Source organism: Rousettus aegyptiacus, unplaced genomic scaffold, assembly GCF_014176215.1.
Source record: "Rousettus aegyptiacus isolate mRouAeg1 unplaced genomic scaffold, mRouAeg1.p scaffold_m13_p_1, whole genome shotgun sequence".
Taxonomy (NCBI): Eukaryota; Metazoa; Chordata; class Mammalia; order Chiroptera; family Pteropodidae; genus Rousettus; species Rousettus aegyptiacus.
Window position 1 is genome coordinate 85,560,749 of NW_023416284.1, and position 23,232 is coordinate 85,583,980.

At 39.6% G+C, this 23,232-nt stretch overlaps 1 protein-coding gene across 5 annotated transcripts in view; it reads left to right on the forward strand.

Moving 5' to 3' along the window:
* The window catches only part of GMDS (GDP-mannose 4,6-dehydratase), a 589,931-nt gene that overhangs the window by 507,025 nt on the left and 59,674 nt on the right, over positions 1 to 23,232 (forward strand). The window contains exon 10 of one of the 5 annotated variants that reach the window (XM_036237561.1): positions 361 to 1,107. The exons of the other annotated variants lie outside the window; for them this stretch is intronic. Coding sequence (XP_036093454.1) covers positions 361 to 390 — 30 coding nt within the window. The 3' untranslated portion in view covers positions 391 to 1,107. Of the gene's footprint in view, positions 1 to 360; positions 1,108 to 23,232 lie in introns of those variants that run through there. 5 annotated transcript variants of the gene reach the window in all.

Consider the following 23,232-nt stretch of genomic DNA (forward strand, 5'->3'; position numbering starts at 1 on the left):
TCCAAAGTAAACCACAAGAAAGATTTTAACCAGATAATTAGGAGTTAAGATAGAATACAGCATTTGAAAGCAGTTTGTTTAGCTATCTACATCTTCATCTTTACATATCATCTCAGTTTCCCTGTCTTCTAAATGAAGGGTGAGTGTGCTAAACTTCACAAAAGTACTAAGAGGTTGATGTTTGTGAAATACGTGGAGATCTATGATCAAAGATACCATATTTGTATAAGTTGGTGTGATATTATCAAGAAAAACTCAAAAAGGAGTCAGGATTAATCTGATTGAATTAATCAATATCTTCTATATCTGCTGTGAAGTTCCAAACTTCTGATCTCTTGGAGTTTTCTCTCTCAATCCTAGAGTCTGTTTCTGGATGCTGGAGAGGATTAAAGAGTAGGTCATGGAATTACAAACAGAGGACATGTGACGAATATTGGTAAGCGCTCAGGTGATAGATTGGAACAGGTTTGCAGGGCATGTTCTGTGGGTGACTGTCCAACAAAGCCACCCAGCAGACCTGTTGTGTATCACATCATGTCAGCCCTAATGTTCATGGTGGCATTTATTATGCCATATTAATAGTCTTTCCACCAAACTTATCCCAAATGGCCAACAAGGACTTTGATCCATACTGAACAGAATCTGACTGAAATGATGGCTTTCCAAAAGATTCCCAAGTCACTTAAAGAGTGGGGACAGGGGTATTTAGGTGGCCTGGAGTCTCAGAGGTGAAGACAGACTGACAGCACAGAGATAAGTGAATCAAAAATTATACCTAGATTTAATGTGTTGCAATTGCAGAGGAATACCATCAAAACTTAAGACTGCGCATGCAACAGGTTCAGCACAAATAGTGGCAAAATGAGTTTCTCCATTTATTTCCCACTTGGTGTCTTTCATTTTGATTGTAAAGGTCAGAGCTAGTATGGATGCACCAGTTTCCCCTGTGTTCTTACAGAAGTGTCCAGAGACCCATTTCTGCTCAGGCAATAAGCAGAATTACAGACATATTTTATTAAGAGTAGCCACCCTAGTTCATGATTCTCAAGCCTGGTGCATTATAATCATACATAAATCTGTTAAGAATATATTTTGCCAGAGTTTATCCTCAAATTTAAGTCGAGCCATGGTCTCTGGGAGTTTGAAACTCTTCATAGCCACACTGTAGCAGCCAGCCTTGAGCTGGGCAGGAGGTCCACAGTTGGAGGAAGCTGCACCCTTGGTCTGCTGTCAGTGAGATAAGGATAGCCTAACTGTCCCTAAACTTTTTGATTTCATTAACCTCTTTGAGAATCAGATAAAAGCTGATTCTTCCCAGGAGAAAAATGCTCTTTTTTTTTGTTTTTTGTTTTTTTGGGGTTTTTTTCGTTTGTTTTTTTGTTTGTTTTTGTTTGTTTGTTTGTTTTTGTTTTTGTTTTTGTTTTTTTGTAGAATTGTAGATAATCGTCATTCCTTTCCAGTCATCTATGCTGAGAAAATCCAAACTGAAGTGTGAAGTCTAGCCCCTTTCTTCTCTAGTCCCAAGTTTTAGCTTAGCTCAAGTATTTTTTTATAGGCTGTTTTATTTTCTAAATACTTATTTTAAGTGATCAATTTTTTTTGTTGTTTAATCTGATGATGTGTAATCAGCCCCTTCACACATCTGTACTTAAGTCCTCCACAAACTCACATGAGTACTTTGGAAAACCATGATGCCTTCCCATACACAATAGAACATGAAGATCTTTCACCCCTCAAGGGAGGACATTCTTAGTACCTGTACATTTAACTCGGTAGCTTCAGAAGATCATGTATGTAAAGTTAAATTGATGGTGAAATTTAGAAATCAAGATTTTGTGTGCAGATAGCCTTGATTTTCCCATACCATCTTCAGGGAGTTACAGCTCCAAGTAAGCCACATTCCAGGAGAAGCTTCCAAGGTTTGAATGCTTTGTGGTGAAGCCCCATTTTGCTCTGCCCCTACATAGTTCTCCGATAGGCTGAAGCTCTGTCAGATCTGGCACAATGACCTGTTTATTCCATGCTAGGTACAGAGCACTTGGCCACAGAGTGCTTATTAACTGAATGAATGCCACAGATATACACAGAAAGGAAAATGAAGGATCGGCTCACTGTTTTAGGCATCTGATCAGTTTGATTGATTTTCTTTACCAAGTTGATGCCTATATCTGCTGTGTTCTCAGCCATAATGTAGTTAAGCTTCTCAGGAATATCCACATGGACAAATGTTTTTCCCTGTCTGGTGGAAGGTAGGAGTATAAAGCAATGTTTAGAGACAAAGTCAACTTGACAGGCATGCTGGAGGTAAACAGCATGACTTCTGCAGGAATGGTGGTGACAAGCAGTGATTCTTGGGAAGCCTCCAGTTGCAACATGGACTCAAACCTCAGGGGTTTAGGCAATATAAAAATAATTTTTTAATATCCGAGTTCATTTACATTGTGAGCTTGTATGCTTTGCTTTGCGGATTAATGTTATCATTTTATATACATGCGCATTTTTTATTGACTATTTACAGAAATAATTCTGCAGTGAAGCCGAAAGCTGTTACTTGAGGTGCAAACTCTCCATTTTTCAGTGCTCACAGAAACAAGTTCTTGCTTTAAGAAACAGAGAGGAGTCAAGGCCTTAGGCTAAAAATATGTGTTTCTACACAATTGAGAGGCGGGCAACAAGTCCCCTTGCTGAGGTGTTGGCCTTTGTCGAAGGTATGGGGTTGGCCTCTGCTGCCTTGCATCTCCACGATTTCTCCAGCACAGAGCCTCTTTGTCACTTCTTACAACTGTTCTGGGAGCATTATCTTCTCTATCTTCATTTCAGATGGGAAACTGGGGCACCAAAAGGCCCACTCACTTACCTAAGGTCACACACACTGTGTAGTAGTGGCCCAGCCGGTTTCCAGACTCTGGTTCCCCATTAATCCTTCTTCTCTTTCCTCCAGGGTCATGTGTTCCAAGTCACCTGGAAACTTTGCCTTCTGCCCCTTGGCGATCAGGGACACCTGCTGTCAATATTTCAGCAAGTTCCCTCTGCTGCAGCAGTAAAAGCTGGCTGGCACTTTGATTCCTTGAAGGTCTTCCCTGGCCTTTTCTCGGTGCAGCTTTTCTTTGTTGCAGTGGGTGTGTTTGCACCTACTTAATGACCTGAAACTATAAACGAAGGGGTAAGAGTCAGTGATATGTTCATAGGACATAAACCTGTCCTGTCTACCTGCAGAGTTGAGGCACTGTGAACCATTCTCATGCAGGGAGTTAATTATACAGCTCTCCCCAGTGCTTCTGAAGATTTATCTACAAGTGGGTGGAGTCCTGGCCCAGCTGGAGCTCATCACCATATCACTTGACAATGACTCTTTGTCCTTTTAGTGTGTGACTAGCACACATTTTACTTACCACATAAAAAAGTCTTCTTGAGCAATGTTTCTGGTTTATGTTTAAAAGAAAAATTAAAGCTATGACATGCAGCACAGTAACATGTGACTACTGGTGGCTTTTTCAAGTGACAGTATTCTTCCCCTGGGGCTCAAAGAAATGTTAGCAAGACCCAAAGACCTACCTGGCAGTCACTGTCCTTTCTTCAATGTGCCCAATACCTTATTTATACCTAAGTCGTAATATTGTTAATATCACACTTCATTATTAATACCAGACTTCATTACACTTACTTATCTCTGAGCAGTTTAGACTTGGACTCATCCTGTGTGGTGTGTTTGTCCTTGTCGCTGTCACTGTACAGACAATGCCCCCAGAGGGGTTCCAACTGCAGGCCTATTCCTCAGTTCCCCCTTCCTTCTTCATCTGCCTTTCTCTTCTCTGAATATGCCTTACAGTTGGCTGGGAATGCTGCCTCTCAAAGAATGACATTTCCAGCATCCAGTGTTTCCCTTTCGACCTGTGAGACATAGAAAGATGCCACATGTTGTTTCGCATATTTCTGTGAACAAATGGCTTGCTCTTTATGGCCCTCCAAGCCTAAGGAGGGTATCGATTGTCACCTTTCCCACTTGGTACTTCTGAATGTTTCCTCTCTCTGCCATTTAAATTGGATGAGCAATGTATTTGTTTATTCTTATTTTATCTTTTTTATACCTTATTTCAGAAAATGTAATTACTTGGGTTTAGTAAGGTCTCAGCTTACTTTGTGAAATCTTTGTGCAATAACAGAGTTGATACTGGAAAATATTTTTCTTTCTGCAGTTAAAGCAGAAATGATATTAGGGCCTCATCCCTGCCCAATAAAAGACTATTTTCTCAATAATATATTTAAAATACTAGTAAAATATTTTAGCTACACCCAGTTATATATTAAAATTGTTTTTTCATGGAAGCACATGTCCTGAGTTCCAAATCTGGGTGCTAACAACGCATATCTTTCAGAAAGAGTGGAGTGGGCAGGGAAGGACAGGCGTCCCAGCTGAGATTCTCTACCCAGAGCTTTGTGTGGTCGACATCTGTGTGGGAGCAGCCCTGGGGAGACCACTTCCAGTCAATGCCTTTCTCCTGGACAAAGTAAGAGGGCTCTGAAACAGAGCCTTTGAGAAAGTTGTCCTCTCAACTACATGGCTGTTTAATCTATCCTTAAAGCCTTTTCTGCCCCTTCTATGAGACCTAGAAATGTTTATAAGCAACAGATAGGTAGATGGATGGAAAGATAGACATATATTTTTTTTTAATCACAATCTTTTCAGCCCATATTTTGACCTCGAAACTTTATGACTTGGTTTTGCTTTCTTAAAGTCACTTGAAAAGTATTGTTAGCAGAGACATGGTTCTAGTGGGCACAATGGAGTTGTAATTTTAATTCCTTCTATTCCCAACCAATAATAATATTGAAATTGGGGGTAAACAGCGTTTGAGAGGTACTGAAACTTGAGATTCACTTAACTGCTAAAATACTACTCTGTTGTCCACAAACCGCCAGTTATAAATATTTCTATGCCCAGTTAACAGTAAGAAGATTTGGAAGGTTGTAATCTAGGAAGTAATAAGAGATGCCAAGTGTTTCCTTGCCTTGCCTAATATTTACATGAGAGTTGCATTTAAAATAATTTTCTTGGGTTAAATATCTGTTGGACAGAGTAATGTCCAATCTTAAAAGATAATTGTGCACGATGCTTCAAATTAACACAATATAAAGAAGTCATTAAAAATTGCATTCATTCAGAACTAGAATAACTCAAGGAAATGTTTGAGATGAAATGTTGAGTGAAAAAAGCAGTATTTAAGAATGCACACACAGTATGATTACAACTATATAAGAAAACCTACACACAGGTGAGAAAAATTTGGAAGGAAATAATCATTTAACCATGTTCCTTAGATATCCCTTGTGTTCCAGGCCTCATTCCAGCATAAATGTTAACACTGACTATGTTTTGCTGATGGGCTTATAAGGGGGCTTTCCCCCTAACATTCTATATTTTCCAGATGTTCACTGATGAGCATATTATTACCTTAAAGTGAAAAGAAAAAGAAACATCTTAATCGCAGACCTCAGGGTTGTTCTCACCAGTTAAAATAAAGAAAAGCATGAGGAAAGAAACAATATTTTTCACAAGGTCTCAGGTTAGAACAAACTCTTTCCCTCCTGGCCTTCCGCCTCTTCAGTCCACCTCATGAATATCCCTTGAGTGCAGCACCTTCCTTCAACGTGCCACCCTTACCTCCCACTTGTATCCCTGGCACTCCCCGACCCTCCCCGCTCACCTCAGAGTCATCAGCTGCGAAGTTGCCAAAACGCTTCTTTTTAAAGCTCAAATTTTACTATGTTCCTCCTGGTTTACCTCCCTCCAGGTGAACTCCATTGCTCATGAGGGCCTTCCTGCCTCAGCACCCACCCTTCTGTCCCTATCTGACTCTGCCCGGGATACTGGGAAGGTCCTGACACATCCTAGGACTTCGATGTGACAGTCGTTCCCTTCACCACCCCAGTTCCAAACTGTTCTGGAGCTATGTTCTCCTCCCTAGTCCCAGGGTCTCAGATTTGCTGGTACTTGAGAAGCTCCCTCAACTTCCCAAGCTTGAGTGAGGTGTTCCCTCTTCCATTCTTCTGTACTACCTGTCCTTCTTCTCAGGTGGCACTTACCACCCTACATAGTCCACAGTTCCTTACCAAGGATTTCAAAATCCAGAAATCTCTAGAAAATCAAAACTTTTCTCATAATCCATCTGGCAGCGAAATCTGGCCTGAACTGATAAAGACAATTCACAGTCTGTCTTTATATTATTTATTGTGAATATTCAAAATTTCATGCTTTTTTTGCAGAAGAAATTTTAATTTTGCTGAAGAAATATGAATATGTTTGATTATGGGGTGCTGCCCAGACATTGCTCGTGGTGTTAAGAAGGATGAGGCTAGGATGACCACATATTCATCCAACTTTTAAGATTAAAAATGGGCAGTGGCCTGGTACAATACCAGGACAAGTATAAATGGGGATTATTTTAGACAGATCAGAGTAAATGTTCACCTGTATGCACCAACAATGTCACATTTGTCTCCTAGAAGCCACAAATCTAAATTCCAAAATGCTGCCTAAAGTTCTCACATAAGGGATTGTGCACTTATGTTCTACTTGCTGGTTTCTATGTCTCTCTCTCCTCCACACTATTTTAAGCTCTTTAAGTATAGGGAAAGTGTTTAATTTCATTTATATCCCCAATGCCTTACTAGACACATAATAAGCTATCAGTATTTATTTTTCGAATGGAATTTAAATATTCATCACTTTGCCTTTTAGTAGTACCTAATAACTGATACAGAAAACTTCTCCACAGGCTTTGTCCATGAGTGTTAACATTAAATGCTATAATACCAAAACCGTGTATACTCAGCTCCCTCAAATGACAGAAGAACTGTTCTCATGTCCAGATGGCCCTAATATTAAACTACAAAGCAAGCTCTACATAGGCAGGGGCTATGTTTAATTTATTTACTTTCCATTGATTTATTTATCTTCTCACACATGGAAATAATAACAACAATAAGGTAGCATTTACTGGGCACATATTATGTACTAGACCTTATGCTAAGCTCTTCTTGTGAATTTTCTCATTGACTCTTTTCAGTAGCATTCTGTGGCAGACATTTTCATCCACCTCATTCACCTGTCCAGGCCATCTTCCTTCAGGGGAGTTCCTTTAATTTCCTGACTTTCTTTCTAGCTAGGTTCACCACTTCAATCCTCTTCCTTCAGCACACCATCTCAAATAGAACTGCTACATTCACCTTCCTTCTTCACAGGCACATTCTTGCCCAGTTACCTACAATGATTCCCATTTGCCCATCCCATGTAGCCCACAATACTCTGCCCAACCTTCAGAACGCTCCAGAGTCTGATTTTCCTATTAATGCATCTATCCTCTGTACCAGGCAGAGCTGTCCCTTCACCCTTCACAATTCCCCACTCCTGGAATCTTCTGTGCCTTTGCCCAGACCTGCATTACCCCTTGGAATGCTCATTCTCCTTTCATGCCCCTATTATGTTTAGAGCCAGCAGCACAAATTTAACACTCGTAAACAGCCTTTTGTTGTTGGTTGATTCTATCATCAGTCCCCTTAGCAAAAATGTTAACTTGTCAGAGTAGAGAACCATGTTTTATCTTCCATGGTGCCTGGCACTGTGACAAGCAAAGGTATGATAGGTGATTAATACTGTGATTGATGTGGCCTTAGGAAATCAGGGTGCAGTGATATTCAGAAACATTTTTTGCATGAGAGGATCACTTCCTTATACTCATTTTTATGAGAAATCTATGTCAAAGGTGAAAGAAAAAGAAGAGAGAGATATGATGACTTCAAGTCCTAAAACAGAATCTAAAAATCAAATTACAGAAGTCCTGTAACCGACTTCACTGCACGTGAAAAAAGCCTTGGCATTATAGCTGTCTGTAAGCTTAGAGTAAATCAAGAGAGTGTTATGGGATCCTCAAAGTGCAGTTCTGCCCTGGTCCACTTTAATGGCAATGTGATGCTCAGGAGGAGCGTCAGTGTCCACACAGACAGAGACACACACACGCACAGACACACTCCATCTCCTTGCTCCTAGGGCAGAACACAGCCACACAGGCACCAACAGACACACTTAGAGAGAACGGCCTGCGTGCAGCCCACTGAATTACTTAGCGTGGGAAAGAGGACTTTATTTCATTTATACAAAATAGTTTTTAATGGACAGGAAAAGTCATATACAAAAGCAACCTTTAAAAACATTTTTTGAATGAAAGTTTCTAAATACTTGAGCTACAGACTCCCTTTTGGTATGACAAGACATGTTTGGATATGTTACATTATCACGTTAGGGTGGAACTGGAGATAAGAAAGGTGAACTCAGGTAGCAACTGCCTGCCTTAAGAATATTTACAAACTATCAGTTAAAACATCTGTTCTCCCTGAGGAAGAGGGAGGGGAGAGGAGAAGGAAGAGGGAGGAGAGGAATTGAGAGAGGAACTGAGGGAAGGAGAGAAAGAGAGAGGGAGAGAAGAAAGTCATAAACAGCACTGTCCATACCTGCTTACATTTTCCCCATCTTGCCCTGCTTGGGCACCAGCTCAGTCATTCGGCAGGAGTTATCAGGGAAGGAGCTCACTACACACACATTATCCTTATACTTAGGAAAGGTTTCAGTTTTCTCAACCAAAATATATTGCCGCAGATGTAACTCAGGGCATACTTTTTATTTCACACTTCAACTTGTCTTTGCATATGTGGACTCTGATCCAACTGAATTAGGAACTTGTCCATGGATAGCAATCTGGAACACGAAAACCAGCAGTCATAAGTCAACGTAAATGATTGTCTCCCCTCTTAGTGTGGCCTGGGACAGAGTTGTCACAGAGACAAAATAATTTTTCATAAGGAAGTGATTTCCCCCAGGGTCAACAGAAGGGCAGTGAGGCTGTGTGTCTAGATGCAATTCGGTGTTCTTGAGCTGTAACACCCTAAGAGCTTACGGCTTAAAGGCATCAGCCTGGAAACCTCCAGAAACCTACCCCTGGTAGTTCTTAAGCCATCACTCCCCTAAATTCACCATAGGCAGACACCACGCTAATTGACAATACTGTTAATCCCACCATGGCTATGGGATTAGCAGAGACAGAGAAGGACAGAGAATGAACGATCATATATATGCCTGTCTTCATTGTGGCCTCTCTCAGAAACCTTTTTTTTTTTTTTTTTTTTTTTGTCTTCTTCCCTAGGGTTCATGTTTCAATAATTTCAAGTGCTGTTGGGAGCCAGGCTGCCCAAAGTCAGAGGAAGCCCCTCTCCTGAATATAGAAACGACTCAGACCTGTAAAGATAAATGTTGTTCCTGACATTGCCCAGGGGACTCAGGTTCTAGGAACTGGAGACAATAGTATAATCCTTTCAAAACAGCTAGCGCTTTGCTCACTTTACCAAGATAGATAAAGAAAGTTAAGAAGTTAAGACGTCTTGTGATTAGGTAACTCCCACCTAAATCTACATGTTCCCTCCCTTAAACCTGCCCCTATATATGTAACCCCCCTACTTACCATAAACGAGACTTGATCAGAAAGCCTGTCTTGTCTCTATTCTTTGCGCCTCTTGTCCCCCTTCTCCTTCAGTCCTAGGACCTCCGTTGACTGTCCCACGGGCCGGGACAAAGTGCTACCTTTTTTAGTGCTCCTTTCCCTACTTTCCTAACTATTCTCCCGCCCGCCACAGTGAAATTATAAAACATAATCGTTGTTAGGAAATGGCTCAGCACATTAACCTCTTGAGTGGGTAAAGGGTGATTTTGATTCAGATTTTAGGTGAAAGAGTGGAGGGCACTATAATGTTTCGGTCCTGACTCTGCCACCAGCTATATATTTTTCTAGCTTTGCTGTGCCTTAGTCTCTTCATCTATAAAACCTAGGAGTTGAACCAGAAGTTCCTACTGTTTTGAATGTCTTTAATTCTGTTAAAGATTCTCCAGCAGTGCCTAAGCTAAGCTATATCATTATAGATAGTCAGACCCACGCTACTTTTGTTAAAACATGAGATTGTGCCAAGTGTTGCTGAGAAAACAACACTGACCATGTTGCACTGCGTACCTTTCTTCAGAATCTATCTGGTATTAAAGGGGGGATTGTGGTTTCAAAGTTGATAATACCCCAGAGAGCTATGTGTTATTTAAAAAGAATCTCTCATACCCCCAACTCAAAAGTCTTAGACTCTTGAGATTTTATAATATCATATCTCCCTATAGAAGCCAAACTCCCATGTTGTGAATCAGCTTTTAGCCACTTTGGGAAAATCATTCTCTCTGAATAAGAACATGTTTTGCTCCAAATAAAATTGTCATATCTGTCATCAGTAAGCCAAAATAATGTTTTTTAGAAATTTACTTTAAGTTTACAGAAATGGAAGAAATATTTATAAAGGTATGAAAATGAAGAAATTTATAAGTAAGTTTATTCATTACTTATAATTAATATTTATATAAAATTTAAAAATAATAAGACTTCTGCCCCAGTGAACTTAGATTTGATGGCCTAATGTGTGGAATTAGAATGGAGTAAGTTGTTTCATTTTTAATTTCGTCATCACAGAATACAAGAGAACATAAGATGTTACTAATTTCTCATAAATTCGAATATATATCCTTTAAATTGTACAAACTATTTTTAAGTTCAAAAATTGCCTTACTTAGGGAACGAGGTTGTCCTGTGGATGACTGAGAGAGACTTTCAAAGTAGATGTGGATCTTACACTTGAAAACCAGTCAGTAGGCAGTATTTAATCACGGAGGGAAACAGTAATTTATAGAGAAGCAGAGATTGAAGGACAGGACTTTTATTTCATATTCCTTGGGAAGAAAACACCTAAAACATTCACAGTGAAAGAAGAGTCACCTGTGTTTTAGAATCATAAATACAGTTTATGTGAAGAATTGGGGTCAGTTGGTTAATTATAACCCAAAACTTAGTAAACACAGTTTACCCCTTTAACAGAATGATGTCCTCCACTACATCCTCCTGCCGAGTGCCCCACTCTTGAAGGGTCATGGTCAGGTGCCTGGTGGTGTTACCAGAAAATCTGCCCAGGATTTCGTTCTTTGCTATTATGATTTATGGACAGGATAAATTACGCTGACCCCTCTCCTTGACTCCTGCCTCTATTCGTCAATGATCTTTTAAAGTACAGTAACAGTCTCAGGTTTCAAGAATGGGGATGGGATGAATTTTTGTGTCTCGGGCACATATGTGCCTGGAGTCCAGTGATAGGCAGTAACTCCTGCAAGATGCTGCCCATAGGTAGAAATGAAAGGCCTCAGCGAGTGTTGTGCTGGCATCTCTGTCTGTCATAGAATATTCATCAAAGAGAACTCAAGTCTGCAAAACACCAAACATAGATACTGTTGCCCTGTGTCTCCATCTTATTCCTAAAATCAGTGTCCCTGATATCCAGGCAGTCTTTAGTTCATTTATTTATTTTTTTGTCTATCCATAAGAATTTAAAATGTGATATAGTATCCTTCCTGTGCAGCTTCTGACTGTTCAGAGTGAGTAGGAGCCAAGAGACTATACATCTGCTTGTTTTCTTGCCCCAAGGGAAAAGCTAATAATTTGGAGTTCATGAAACTTATTCCAGGCTCTCCCTTCTCCTTCAGCTTTAACTGATACTGGGGAAGTCCATTTGATCTGAACAGCAAACTTTCAATTTTCGATTTTCTTCTTTTGTAACGACATGAAAATGAAATCAAATGGTGCCGATAATATTCCAGGAAGCATAAAAATTAAATTCAGAATAAAAATACAATCTTTCAAAGAGTAATTGAAAATAAAAGTGAGAAGTTTTCTTAAATAATCAAACAAAAATTTTATACTCAGATAAATTTAAAGATTTTTTTATTAAAGAAATATTTATTCTATACATTGTAATATTTCTGCCACATCATTAAATACAAAATATTTCAAATTAAATAGTAGCTTCTGAGTGAGTCTTTGAATAAATGGACAAATAGATAAACTGTGATGGATCTGGTTTTTGTGAGGGTTTATACATTGGGGGCCTCCCTTATAGAAAAGAATGCAAACATATCTCACTTTTGAAAGTGTTTTTTACAGACGCATAGGCCATGTGAACTGTTGCCTTGTAAGTGTACTTGAGGGTGCTGAAGCCTGTTACATCGGCCTGCCTGCTTCTGTATGTAAGGAAGCAGCCCATGCTGCACTGCTGCACCTGGGTGTAAGGGAGATGCCAGCTAAGGCACAAGGATTTTTATAACAAGGAGCTGGAGGATCAGCGTCAGAGAAGGAGATGTGATGACAAAAGCAGTGGTTAGAGTTATATGAGGAAGGGGCCACAAGCCAAGGAATACAGGTTCCTCTAGAAGCTGGAAAAGGTGAGCGAATAAATTCTCTCCCCTGAAACCTCCAGAAGTAAACAGCCCTGCCCACACACAGAACTGGACAGGATGAGTGTGTGTTCTTTTAAGCCCCTAAGTCTGTAAGAATTTGTTAGGAAGCCTAGGACACAAATAGGAATTCCATGACTCCAGCATTTCCTTTCCAGCCTCCTCCAACACACCTCCCACTGTGGAGCCATTTCTGAAAACCCATCCTGGCAGCCCCATGCCTTATATCCTGTTAGTCCCTCCTCAGCTTCTCGCCTCTGGCTTCTTTTCTCCTTTCCTACTTCCATTTTATTTTTCTTTTCTCTGTGTTTATTCCCTGACTAGTTCTTTCATGGAAGAACAGCACAGAAGGTTACACTTCTGGAACCCTTAAGGCAACTTCTCTTATTTAAAAGGTCTGGGTGTGCGCTTTTGAAAAACAGACAGAGATGAAGATAGACTAAATGGAGCCTATTGAGCACATGGGATTAACATTTTTTAAAGGTCCTATCTCTGATAGGACCTTTAAAAATAGAGATTAGGAGCTTTTATCACTTTATGATTGTAGACTATTGTGAATGTGTGCCCGTGAATCCTGTGAATCCTCATAGCACTGTCTATTCAGGATACTTTTAGAATTTCCATTTGGCCAGGTGACAAGAAAGCATTCACAATCCTAAGGAGTAACTTTATCTGCTCCTTCCTGAGGAAATGTGCACCCCCACCACAAAAGAAAAAAAAAAAAAAGGAAACCAGGCCCCAGAGTGCCACGGAGGCAGCACCTCCACCATGACACTTCCCTGTGTCCCCAGTCACGGCAGCACACAGCCTTTCTCAGTGCTAGACGCTGTTGCACTGATTGCTTTCCCATCTCAATTCCAGCTTTGTCTATTTGATTTAAAATGGCAACCCTTAGTCAGGAGAGCCGTAATTTCACCTCTTTTTCTAATAAGCAGAGTCCCCAGAGATAAAAGAAGCTACCACAAAGTACTCAACTCTCTGGAAACAGAAGACAGACTGCTGAACTTGCTTGCAAGGAGGGGTGTGTTCTTCCTGATGTGCGTGCATGTTTTTACCACACAGAGGCAGTGGGCAATTTGGGAAAACTGAGGTTACAGTTAAAAGATCTCAGTTCTAACTTCATAGGTGTTGCCCACTTATTCCAGGCCTCGTCTACAGTGATATTCACATTTATCATATATAAATACGGCAACGTATGTACATGTGCATATATACACAAAGCTAAAGTATACACTAACCAAGATAAACTGTGTTTGCCAGGGCTTTAATCTCCTCGGGAGGCTGTTATTACTGGAGTCAGGCCCCAGAGCACCAGCTGAGGAGAGGAAACTGGATTCTGGGGTCTGGGAGGAATATCTCTTTGTCTACCCTTTCCTTTTTAGAGCACATGCTTAAATAGCATTCACATGTGGCCAGAAATGATGCAATATGTATGACTTGTCCCTGATGCCTCTCTCATCAGTGTGGTACTTTTCGGAGATACTTTACACTTGATAATCTCTAGGTAATACTGAATTACAAGGGAGCAGGAAGTGCTTTCACAGGATTTTCGCCGTTCGATTTGAGTAATCAAAACTGGAAGTTATTGATAATGTTCAAAGGAAAAAAGTTTTCTCACATGAGCTTTCACATTTTTATTTTACTTGGCATCTAGTCTAACTGATGGTCTAGACCAATAGTTCTCAAATTTAAGCAAACATTAGAATATTCCAGAGGCTTATTAAAACTCAGATGCCTGGGTCTCATCTCCAAAGCTTCTGACTCATCAAGTCTGTGTTATTGGCCCCAAATTTGCTTTTATAACATATTCTTATGGGATACTGATGCTGTTGGTCTGTAGACCACTCTTTGAGAACCATCAGTTTAGAACATTGGGTTACAGAGGTCCACAGTTTTTGCATTAGTTTCCGCTTAGAAACCAATTATAAGTTGCTTTTTGGTTGTTTTTGTTTGTTTTTTTATTTGTTTGTTTTAAATTACTAGTTCAGCTTCTGCTACTGAAGGGTAACCAGTCATTCTAGTTTGCCCAGGACTGAGGGGGTTCTTGGGACACACAATTTGTAATGCCGAAACTGAGAAAGTACTGGACAACCTGGGAGGAATGAGCTGCCTCCGTTACTGATCCAACTCCTCGAACTGCTTTCCAAAATGGCTCAGTTAAGGTACTTACACAGAAAGGCCCTTTTCAAATGGCTCCCTCCTCCCACTAGAAAGACTGTGGATGTGCTACCCCTGGATTTCATAGGCACCGTAGTAGAAATGGTGACACTTAGAACTTGAGTGATACCTGCCATCTAAGCATTGCAGTGATCTTTAGAGATGTTAATTAAACCTAATGAGTATGTAGGAAATATAAATATGCTGACTTGCGGCATTCAGTCTCACATGGCAAAACAGCTATTATAGTCTTGAAAAAACAGGTACATTGAAGGGTACCTACTACGTGAGAGACATACTACTATGCATTTTCTGAGCAGTAGCTTGTTTCATTCTCACTGCAGCCCTACCAAGTAATTATCATTATTTCTGTCTTGCAAAAGTGGTTGCTTAAAAGGACTATTATATACCCCAGGGTCACAAATGGCTGAGACACAGGTCAAATACTTATTCTTTTACCACATGACCCTAATGAACATTAAATCTGAGTCTTTTTTATAGTAAACACTATTCTTCTAACCACTACATTCTTTTATTTTATTGGCGATAAATGCTTTCTGGAGTAGAGGGCAGTGGGCTAAGCATGGAGATGCCTGGACTTTTGTCCTGCTTTTTTAAACTACTAGCTATATAACTGGGATCAAGTCGCGTTTTTAAGCCCTCTAAGCCTCACTTTCCTCATGTGTAAAATGGGGATAATAAATGCCTCCCCTGCCTTCCACCTTAGCTTGTCTTGAAGAGCACTAGAAATACGGTTTGTGAAGCTGTTGGTAACCTGTCAAAGTGGTAAACGAATGTGCCTGTACTTATTAAGCCTTCTGTGATTCCAAAAGAAAGATTTGGCACATCAGATTAAGGAATATTTACTTAAGTGGAGAAGAAACAAAGCAAATTAAAGTAGCCATTATTAGCAAAGAACACAGAAAAATTCACAGGGGGAAATGGTTCCTTAGCTGGTTTTACAAGGATTAGCAATTTATGTGAACTGACCCTGAGCAGCCTGTCAGGAAAATGGCCCTGGCCAGCGAGGAGAGGGGCAGGGGAGCGGGGAGCAGGCTGCTCTCTTCATGAAACATTCTTTTGCAAGACACAGATTACAGGTGTGCAGTAGTAGGTCAGGCCTGAGCTGTCACTTCCTCAGTGTTAAAGGGTCTCATTACATTTCATTACAGTTATTTTCTTTTTGCTTAAAACATTAGGAATTCTAGAGTACTGAACCAAGAAGATTATAATCATCCTTTTGTGAATGTGTTTGCTTCTGCCTCTCTCTTTTCTTTTCTTCTGTCCTTTTCTGTGTGTGCATAGATTCGACTGCCTGTAACTTCATCGTCTAAGTTAAATCTTGTCCTCTCATTTCTTCCAGCATTGTTTTTATCAAAGCTTCAACTCAATAACAAAAAAAAAAGTGTGTGATTGTCTTTCAGGTTCAGCTCACTTATGGGGCCATGGGCTCTCCTCAGCACTGTTCGTTCTCAGAGCTGAATCACAGGGTTTCAGGTACTGAACTTAAGCCAGGAGAGGAGCACGTAGGACTCAGAAAAGAAGGTGCCAGAATCTCAGGACGGCGGGGCAGTGGCCTAGGCACAGGGATCTTAAAGGGAGAAGCATACATCTGCTCACAACCTCTGGGATACTGTCAAAAGCTACTTCCAGATTCCATTTGTCACAACCAAAGATGTCAATGTTGACTTCAAGAGAGGTTGATACATTAGATGTTGTTTGCTATCCCATGAGAGAACCCTCTGTAATTACTAGTATCTAGCATTTAGAAAATCTGTTCCCTGTATTTAAGGTCACCCCGTATTCTTCTGAAATAAGAAGCATAATTAAACCATTCATATTAAAAATATTACATTGCTACATCAGGATTATAGCATTCTTTGCATTAACATGCCTCTAATTTTTTAGAGAATATTACTGATGTGAGGTTTCAAATGGAGTTACATTTCATTCTACTATTTCAAAACCATTCATTGGTTCAAAATTTTATGGAAGGCTCAGAAATCCGTTAATATATGAAATTAACTGGCTGCTGAGATTTATAATCCTTATCCAAAATGAGGATCCTAAACAGTAGCCTAACTTTTCAATATTCTTCAAATTGCATATTGTACAAGTGGTGACATGTAAATGTGAAAGTTTCATTTTGTTTCACAAAAGCAACCATATTACTTGATCATGTTTTATATATAACTACATGTATTTCAGTCAGCTTTGTGGGCTTTAGAAAATCAATTTAAATATTCATTTAAGATGTAGGACCCACTTGACTTAAGGGAATCACAGCTCATGTTTAACTTATTGCAATTTCTCAGAAGGCATATAAATTCTGCCCTCTGGTAGCTTTCAATCTAAGATAGCCCTTAAAGAGTCTTATCGGCAATGGAAAGGCAACTTGGACAAAAACTCTGGGAATGTGAAGTTGTTATGATTCAGAAAAGAAAAAGGAAGACCTGTGTGTTAGTGAGTGACAGGATCAACATTGAAGTTACAAGTTTACCTGTGCAGGGTTGCCAGAAACATGTTTACTCCTAATATCCGGTGTCTGTATCAGAAGATACAAATGTATCTGATTGAAAGATGTGGGTGTAGTTTTTTTTAAATGATACCTCTATTCAGTTCTACATTAGTTGTGACTCAGGAGGAGTGGCCCTCGATTGCTACATTGCTGGATGACATTAGTCATGAGACAGTTCATTCAGATAATAAAAAGTTACTTTATAATAACTAGTGAAAGCTTTTAAGTACTCGTTGCAAAGTAGTTTTAAAGGCCTACACTTAAGTAATTTTATGGGCCCTCTTGGCTCATGTTTGCAGTCAATGGGCGTGGAGCAAAGTCAAATGAAGAGGAGAGGGAAGTGGTAGATAAATCCTTCCATGATCATATCCAACCTAGTATGAAATATGGGATCCTACACATGCCATTCCTCTTGTGTCTCATCAGTGGTTAAAAAGTATATAGATCTGACACAGTTAACAGCTCAGCTTGATAAAAAGACCGAATGCTTATCTGTCTGTGTTATAGGCTGCTGGTGTCAAAGATAGAACAAAAGTATAGTTTCAGAGGTTTTTCAATGAAACTCTCATAACAATACTATTTTATAAGAAAGTAATCTTTACAGCAATGACCATACAAATACACATCAGTTTGGAATGCTGCCCAGTGCAAATGACGGTGTGTTAAAGCCCTATCATTTATTTACCTTTCAAAGCATATGTGTATATGTGGAGAGCTGATTTTTTTCAATAAACTCATGTTCCTTGAATAGATGCCAAAAGTTGGAAAAAGCACTATCCCAAAAATCTGCATATACTTCAAAAGTGTTAGTTGTCTATTTTTATAGAATTACTATTTTATTTGATACTGATGTCCCTAATGAAGATTATTATAGCAATATCTTAAAAATACTAAGCTATATTTAGGAGTATGAAGTCCTCAGACAAATTCTTCTATTTGGGCTAGTATCTAAGATAGGGACTTTATAGGAGCTGTGGTAGATGTGTGACTCAGCAACTAAAGTTGTGCTTTAAGATCATAGACAGGTTTCAGAAAATAATCAGAGAGAGGTTTTAAAGTGGAAACATACACATGGCTTTAGAAGGTAGAGAGAACTGGAATTGTTTGATTGTTGGAGGCAGATTCAAATGGGAGAAAGAAAAAGAGCTTTGGAGTCAGACCTGTATTCTATTCAGCACTTCCCACCTGTGACATCTTAGCCAGTTATGAAGTTCTCTAAGCCTTTTTTCCATCTGTATAGTGGAAGTAATTCTCACCTTTCAGTTTCTGGGACTAGTAGAAGTAATATGCTTGACACATGGTAGGTACTCAACAAATGTATTATTTTTGCTGAACCCCAAAATCTCAGTCACCTTTGACTCCTCTTTCTCTCACACCCCACATCTGATCCATTAGCACATTCTGTCCACTCTCCTTTGGAAATATATATGCAGAATCCAACCATGTCTCACCACCTCCACCATCACCTCCTTAGACCAAGCCAGCATCCTCTCTGCCAAGGATTCTTCCAGAAGCATCTTCACAGCTTCTGTTCTTGCCCACCTGCAGCTCACTCTCAAGACAACAACCAGAGTGATACGTTTAAAATCAAATGAGATCTTGTTATTTCTCCTTCAAAACCCTCCCTGTGGCTTTTCATCTCACTCAAAATGAAATCCTAAGTCTCTCCAAGGCTCTCCATGATCCGGCCCTTCTCCCCTACCTCACTAAGCTTTACCCCTGCCCTTCTCAGCCCCAATTACCTCTTGTCTGTCACACTGACCCTTCAGACTTCACCCTAGGGCAGGCAGACCCGCTTTTCCTCCAGGAAGCTGGAGAACAGGACAGGCTTCCTCACTCCTTCCTTCTCTTCGTAAATGTCACTCTATCACAGGAGCTTCTCTAAAACAGCAACCCCCATCACAGCCTCCCCTCCACCTTTGTATCTTCCCCCCACCCCCCATTAGAATGTAAGCTCTGTGAGACTGAGCTTCTTCTCATCATGTTCACTGTTGTGTCCCTAACACCTGGAACAGTAAGTACCTGGAACAGAGTTGCTTGATAACTATCTGTTGGATGGATGAGTTAATATTAGCCCCTACACACCATTGAGAGAGAGACCTGGAACGCAATGGAAAGAGTACTGAGCTGAAATTAAGAACACCTGGGGCCTGAATCAGGTTCTGACCTTGATACTCACCACCTGTCTGACCTTGGACAAGATTTAAACCTAGAACATAGGCTTCATTCTCCTTCCCTGTGAAATGGAAGCCTGGGCCACTTCCAGCTCTGAAACCCAATGATACTGTGAAGTGTGAGAATGTGCTGCCCAGCTGTTATCCTTCTGTCTTCCCTGATGGTAATGCCACAGGAAATACACTGAGGTTGAAGCATAAGCTATATAGTTTTCTGCTAATGGAGAAATTCTATCCATGAGATGGGCAGTAAACAGTGGGGAGGTTACTACTGTAGGTAAGGGCTTTACAAATAGCTCTTTTCCTCTTGTCTTGGAAAATATAGTTGCGATTGTTCCTAAAACTGGGGGTGGACTAATACCCACCCATAAAGCTTTAGGTCTACCTGTGATTCCAAATGTTTTCATCTTCCTTTACTTAAATATTATTTGGGATGGAGGAAATGAAATGTTGCAATATTTCAATAGATGGCGCTGCTGGTAGCTGTTATCTGACTATAAAGAATGAATTTCAACTTTACTAAAATAATTAAATTAAAAAAAATTTTTTTTGCATCTCAAAATGATGCATTGATTTATTTAATATTTATTTTATGATACCTCAGGAAACGAATGGTTTTAACCATTTTGTATACGGAAGCCAGCCCTGAAACATGGAGCACCTCAGTTCTAAACGTCACTTACATTAATATGTCATGCCCTTTCACCCAGTGCTGTCATAAAAAAAAAAAAAAGACGAAATACTTAACTTAGAGGAATAGAGAAGATCATGTGCACATAAGTGCCATCCATTTTGGCTTATGACATAAATTACAAAGCAGTCAGTGGGATCTATTTGTCTAGATGCCTTAAATATATACGAATATTATCTTCAATGACGGCACATACAAAGAAAAACACTGAGATTAATTGGGGCATAGAGAGACATGCATGTCTACTAGAGCCTAAGGAGAAAATTTTTTGCAGAGAATGATAGCTAAAGTGTTAGAGATGCCCTTTCCCCACCTTTGTCACCTCCTTCCACCCCCACCAATGTTTCCATCTGATCTTCAAGCGAGATCATTTCAATTATTCAGCCATGCACTTGTTTCTGGGTGTGGTTTCCTTGATTGCATACTTCAGCACAGATTACAAATATTTGGCAGGATTCCTCTTTCTGTGGGAACCAGACAAGTCATAACACCAACTGAACGCTCTATACTGTTGTGCAGGAAAGAACCGCGTCATCTCAGGTTTCAGAGTGCAGAGGCTGACTTGCTTCGAATCTGCTCCCCCCTTACCACCATGTACCTGTAAAAGGGCTTTAATTAGAGTTACAGACTCCCATTCTACTGACACAAGACCCAGAGTCATCAAGAACCAGCCCAGAAATCCCTAACGTGAAATGATGTTTTTGTCTCAGAAAATGACTCTTTATCCTCTTCTTTATGGCATGATCACCCTGAATAGGAAAGAGAAATTAAGATTCATGTATGTGCCAAAAGAAGGCTTCAGTTGTGGTATTTAGGAGTTACTGATAAAATTAAGAAGCTTGTCATAAATTATTAGCTTTTAAAAACTTAAAAACATTATTAATTAGTAAAACCAAGAAATGATGAGTCAAACAGCCATAGTTTTCCTTCAGCCTGAGCCTAAAATTTCCCTTCCAACTACTTTTTCTCTTCCTCATTCCTCTCTTCCTATTGAATGTCATGCCCACATACCTGCCCCAGCCTCTGCTCTTGTTCATCCCCATGACTTTTAGTGAGATTTGAACTTCGGGTGGAGAGTGGAGCACCAGTGAAGCCTTGTGGCTCCCAGAATTGAGGCCTTAATAAGGCTGGAAATGTGAGCATCAGTAATCTGTCAGCATAATTGGAGATGAGGCATTTATGGTCAAATAGCCTTTTAATTGCCTTGTAAGAATAAACAAGGTGTTTGTTTTGTTTTGTTTTATTTACTTTATTACTAAAGCCAATTAGCAAACAAAGAATTGTACTATGTGTATACTTGACAAGAAGAGTAATAACAACACCTGGCATGCCTGTATCACTTTTTATCCAAGTGTCCCAAGGTGCTTTACGAACATTAGTTTAAGTTTCACTACCTTCTTTCTAAGGTAGATAAATAGTTGGAAGGGAAGGAAGGAAGGAAGGAAGGAAGGAAGGAAGGAAGGAAGGAAGGAAGGAAGGAAGAAAGAAAGAAAGAAAGAAAGAAAGAAAGAAAGAAAGAAAGAAAGAAAGAAAGAAAGAAAGAAAGAAAGAAAGAAAGAAAGAAAGAAAGAAAGAGAAAGAAAAGGAAGGAAGGAAGGGGGGCAGTTTTGTATCAGAAGTACTTGAAGGGGAAAAGCAACACTTAAGCCTGAGATCAGCATGGTTTCAGTGACAGGAATGTTAGCACGTATAGGCACAGGGTTATAATTCAAAATGACAATTGAACAGGAAGAGGATTAAAAATTTACTCAGTATATTTACTTGGTACCAGGTACTGTGTTTTGCCTTCCTTCCCTCCACCCAGCTTTAATGAGGTATAATTTATTTAAAATAAAAATCACTCACAGTATACAATTCGATGACTCTTGGCAATGTATACAATTGTGTAGCCATCACCACAACCAAGATAGAAAACATTTCCATTACCTCAGGAAGTCCCTTCCTGTCCCTTTGCAGTCAGTCCTTCTCTCATCTTTTTTTGTCACTATAGTTTTTCCTTTTCTAAAATGTCATATAAGTAAACCATTCATTTATATACTTTCCATTTGACTTTTCTCAACTAACGTAGTGGCTACGAGATTCATCCTTGTTCTTCCAATGTCAGTAGGTCATTCCTTTTTATTGCTCAGTAGTATCCCATTGTATGAATATGTACATTTTACCCATTCAGTAGCTGAAAGTCACTGGGTTGTTACCTTTTGAGATGATATGAATGTTGCTGCTATGAACATTCATATACAAGTTTTGTGTGTACCAATGTTTTTATTTCTCTTAGGTAAATACTTGTGAATGGGATTACTGGTTCGAATGGGAAGTATATTTTTAACTTTGTAAGACATCATCAAACTGTTTTCCAAACTTGTTCTGCTCTTTGGCCTTCCCACCAGCAATATCTGAGAGTTTCAGGTTTTCCACATCCTAGTATTTATATATTATTTCAGTTAATCTTCAAAACAACACTATGAAGTTAGGTATTATTGTTATTTTTCTTATTTTACAAATGAGGAAAATGAGGCCAAAAGAGATCAAGTGACTTTTGTGTAAAATACATAGCTAATAGCTGGAAGATTGAGTTTATACTGAACTAAAATCTATTGATGCCAAAAGCCCACTCTCTTTCTATTATAAAATGCACTGTATTGAAAAGTTAGGAAAACTTCTGTTGATAACCTAGAAGATTTTAGGACAGATGAAATATGATTAATTACATATGAAAGGCCAAGAGCCTACTACTTCATCTCATGAGTTGTAAATACAAAGATGAACGTGTGCAAAGGAATGTTTTAATTAACTGAAAAACAAATTTAGGGAAAACACAAATGAGGTTAAAATGCCTCTTACATCCAAAGTTTTTTATTCCGCAAAATCAGTATATAATGTTATTCATATATGATCCCCCCCACACTCACCCCTTTGAAGCCTATGGGAGTAAATGGTTACACCCTCTTTACTGAAGTTAGGAGGAAAAGCCAGCCCTGGAGCCAGGATTCCTGGGCTTCCAGCATCAGCCTTTCTGCCAGAGTTTCTTGGGTTAACTTTAAAATAGAGCCATCAGTGGGGTAAAATGAGTACTATAGGCACTAATCTCAAACGGATAGGAAATTGATGAAATTAGCACAGTGAGATTTGTGTGCATTTGCCACACATGTGTTTTCTTTCCCTCTGCATTACCCATCCAGTGGTTTCAAATCAGGACCCTCTAGAACCAGCTGGTACTTTCTTTAATTGAATTTAAATATCAGAAGATTTCATAGAGAAATCCAGATTCCTCCTTCTGAGAAGTCAGAACTTCAGCCTTGGGTGTGCATTTTCTTGCTGACACTGTCTGCCT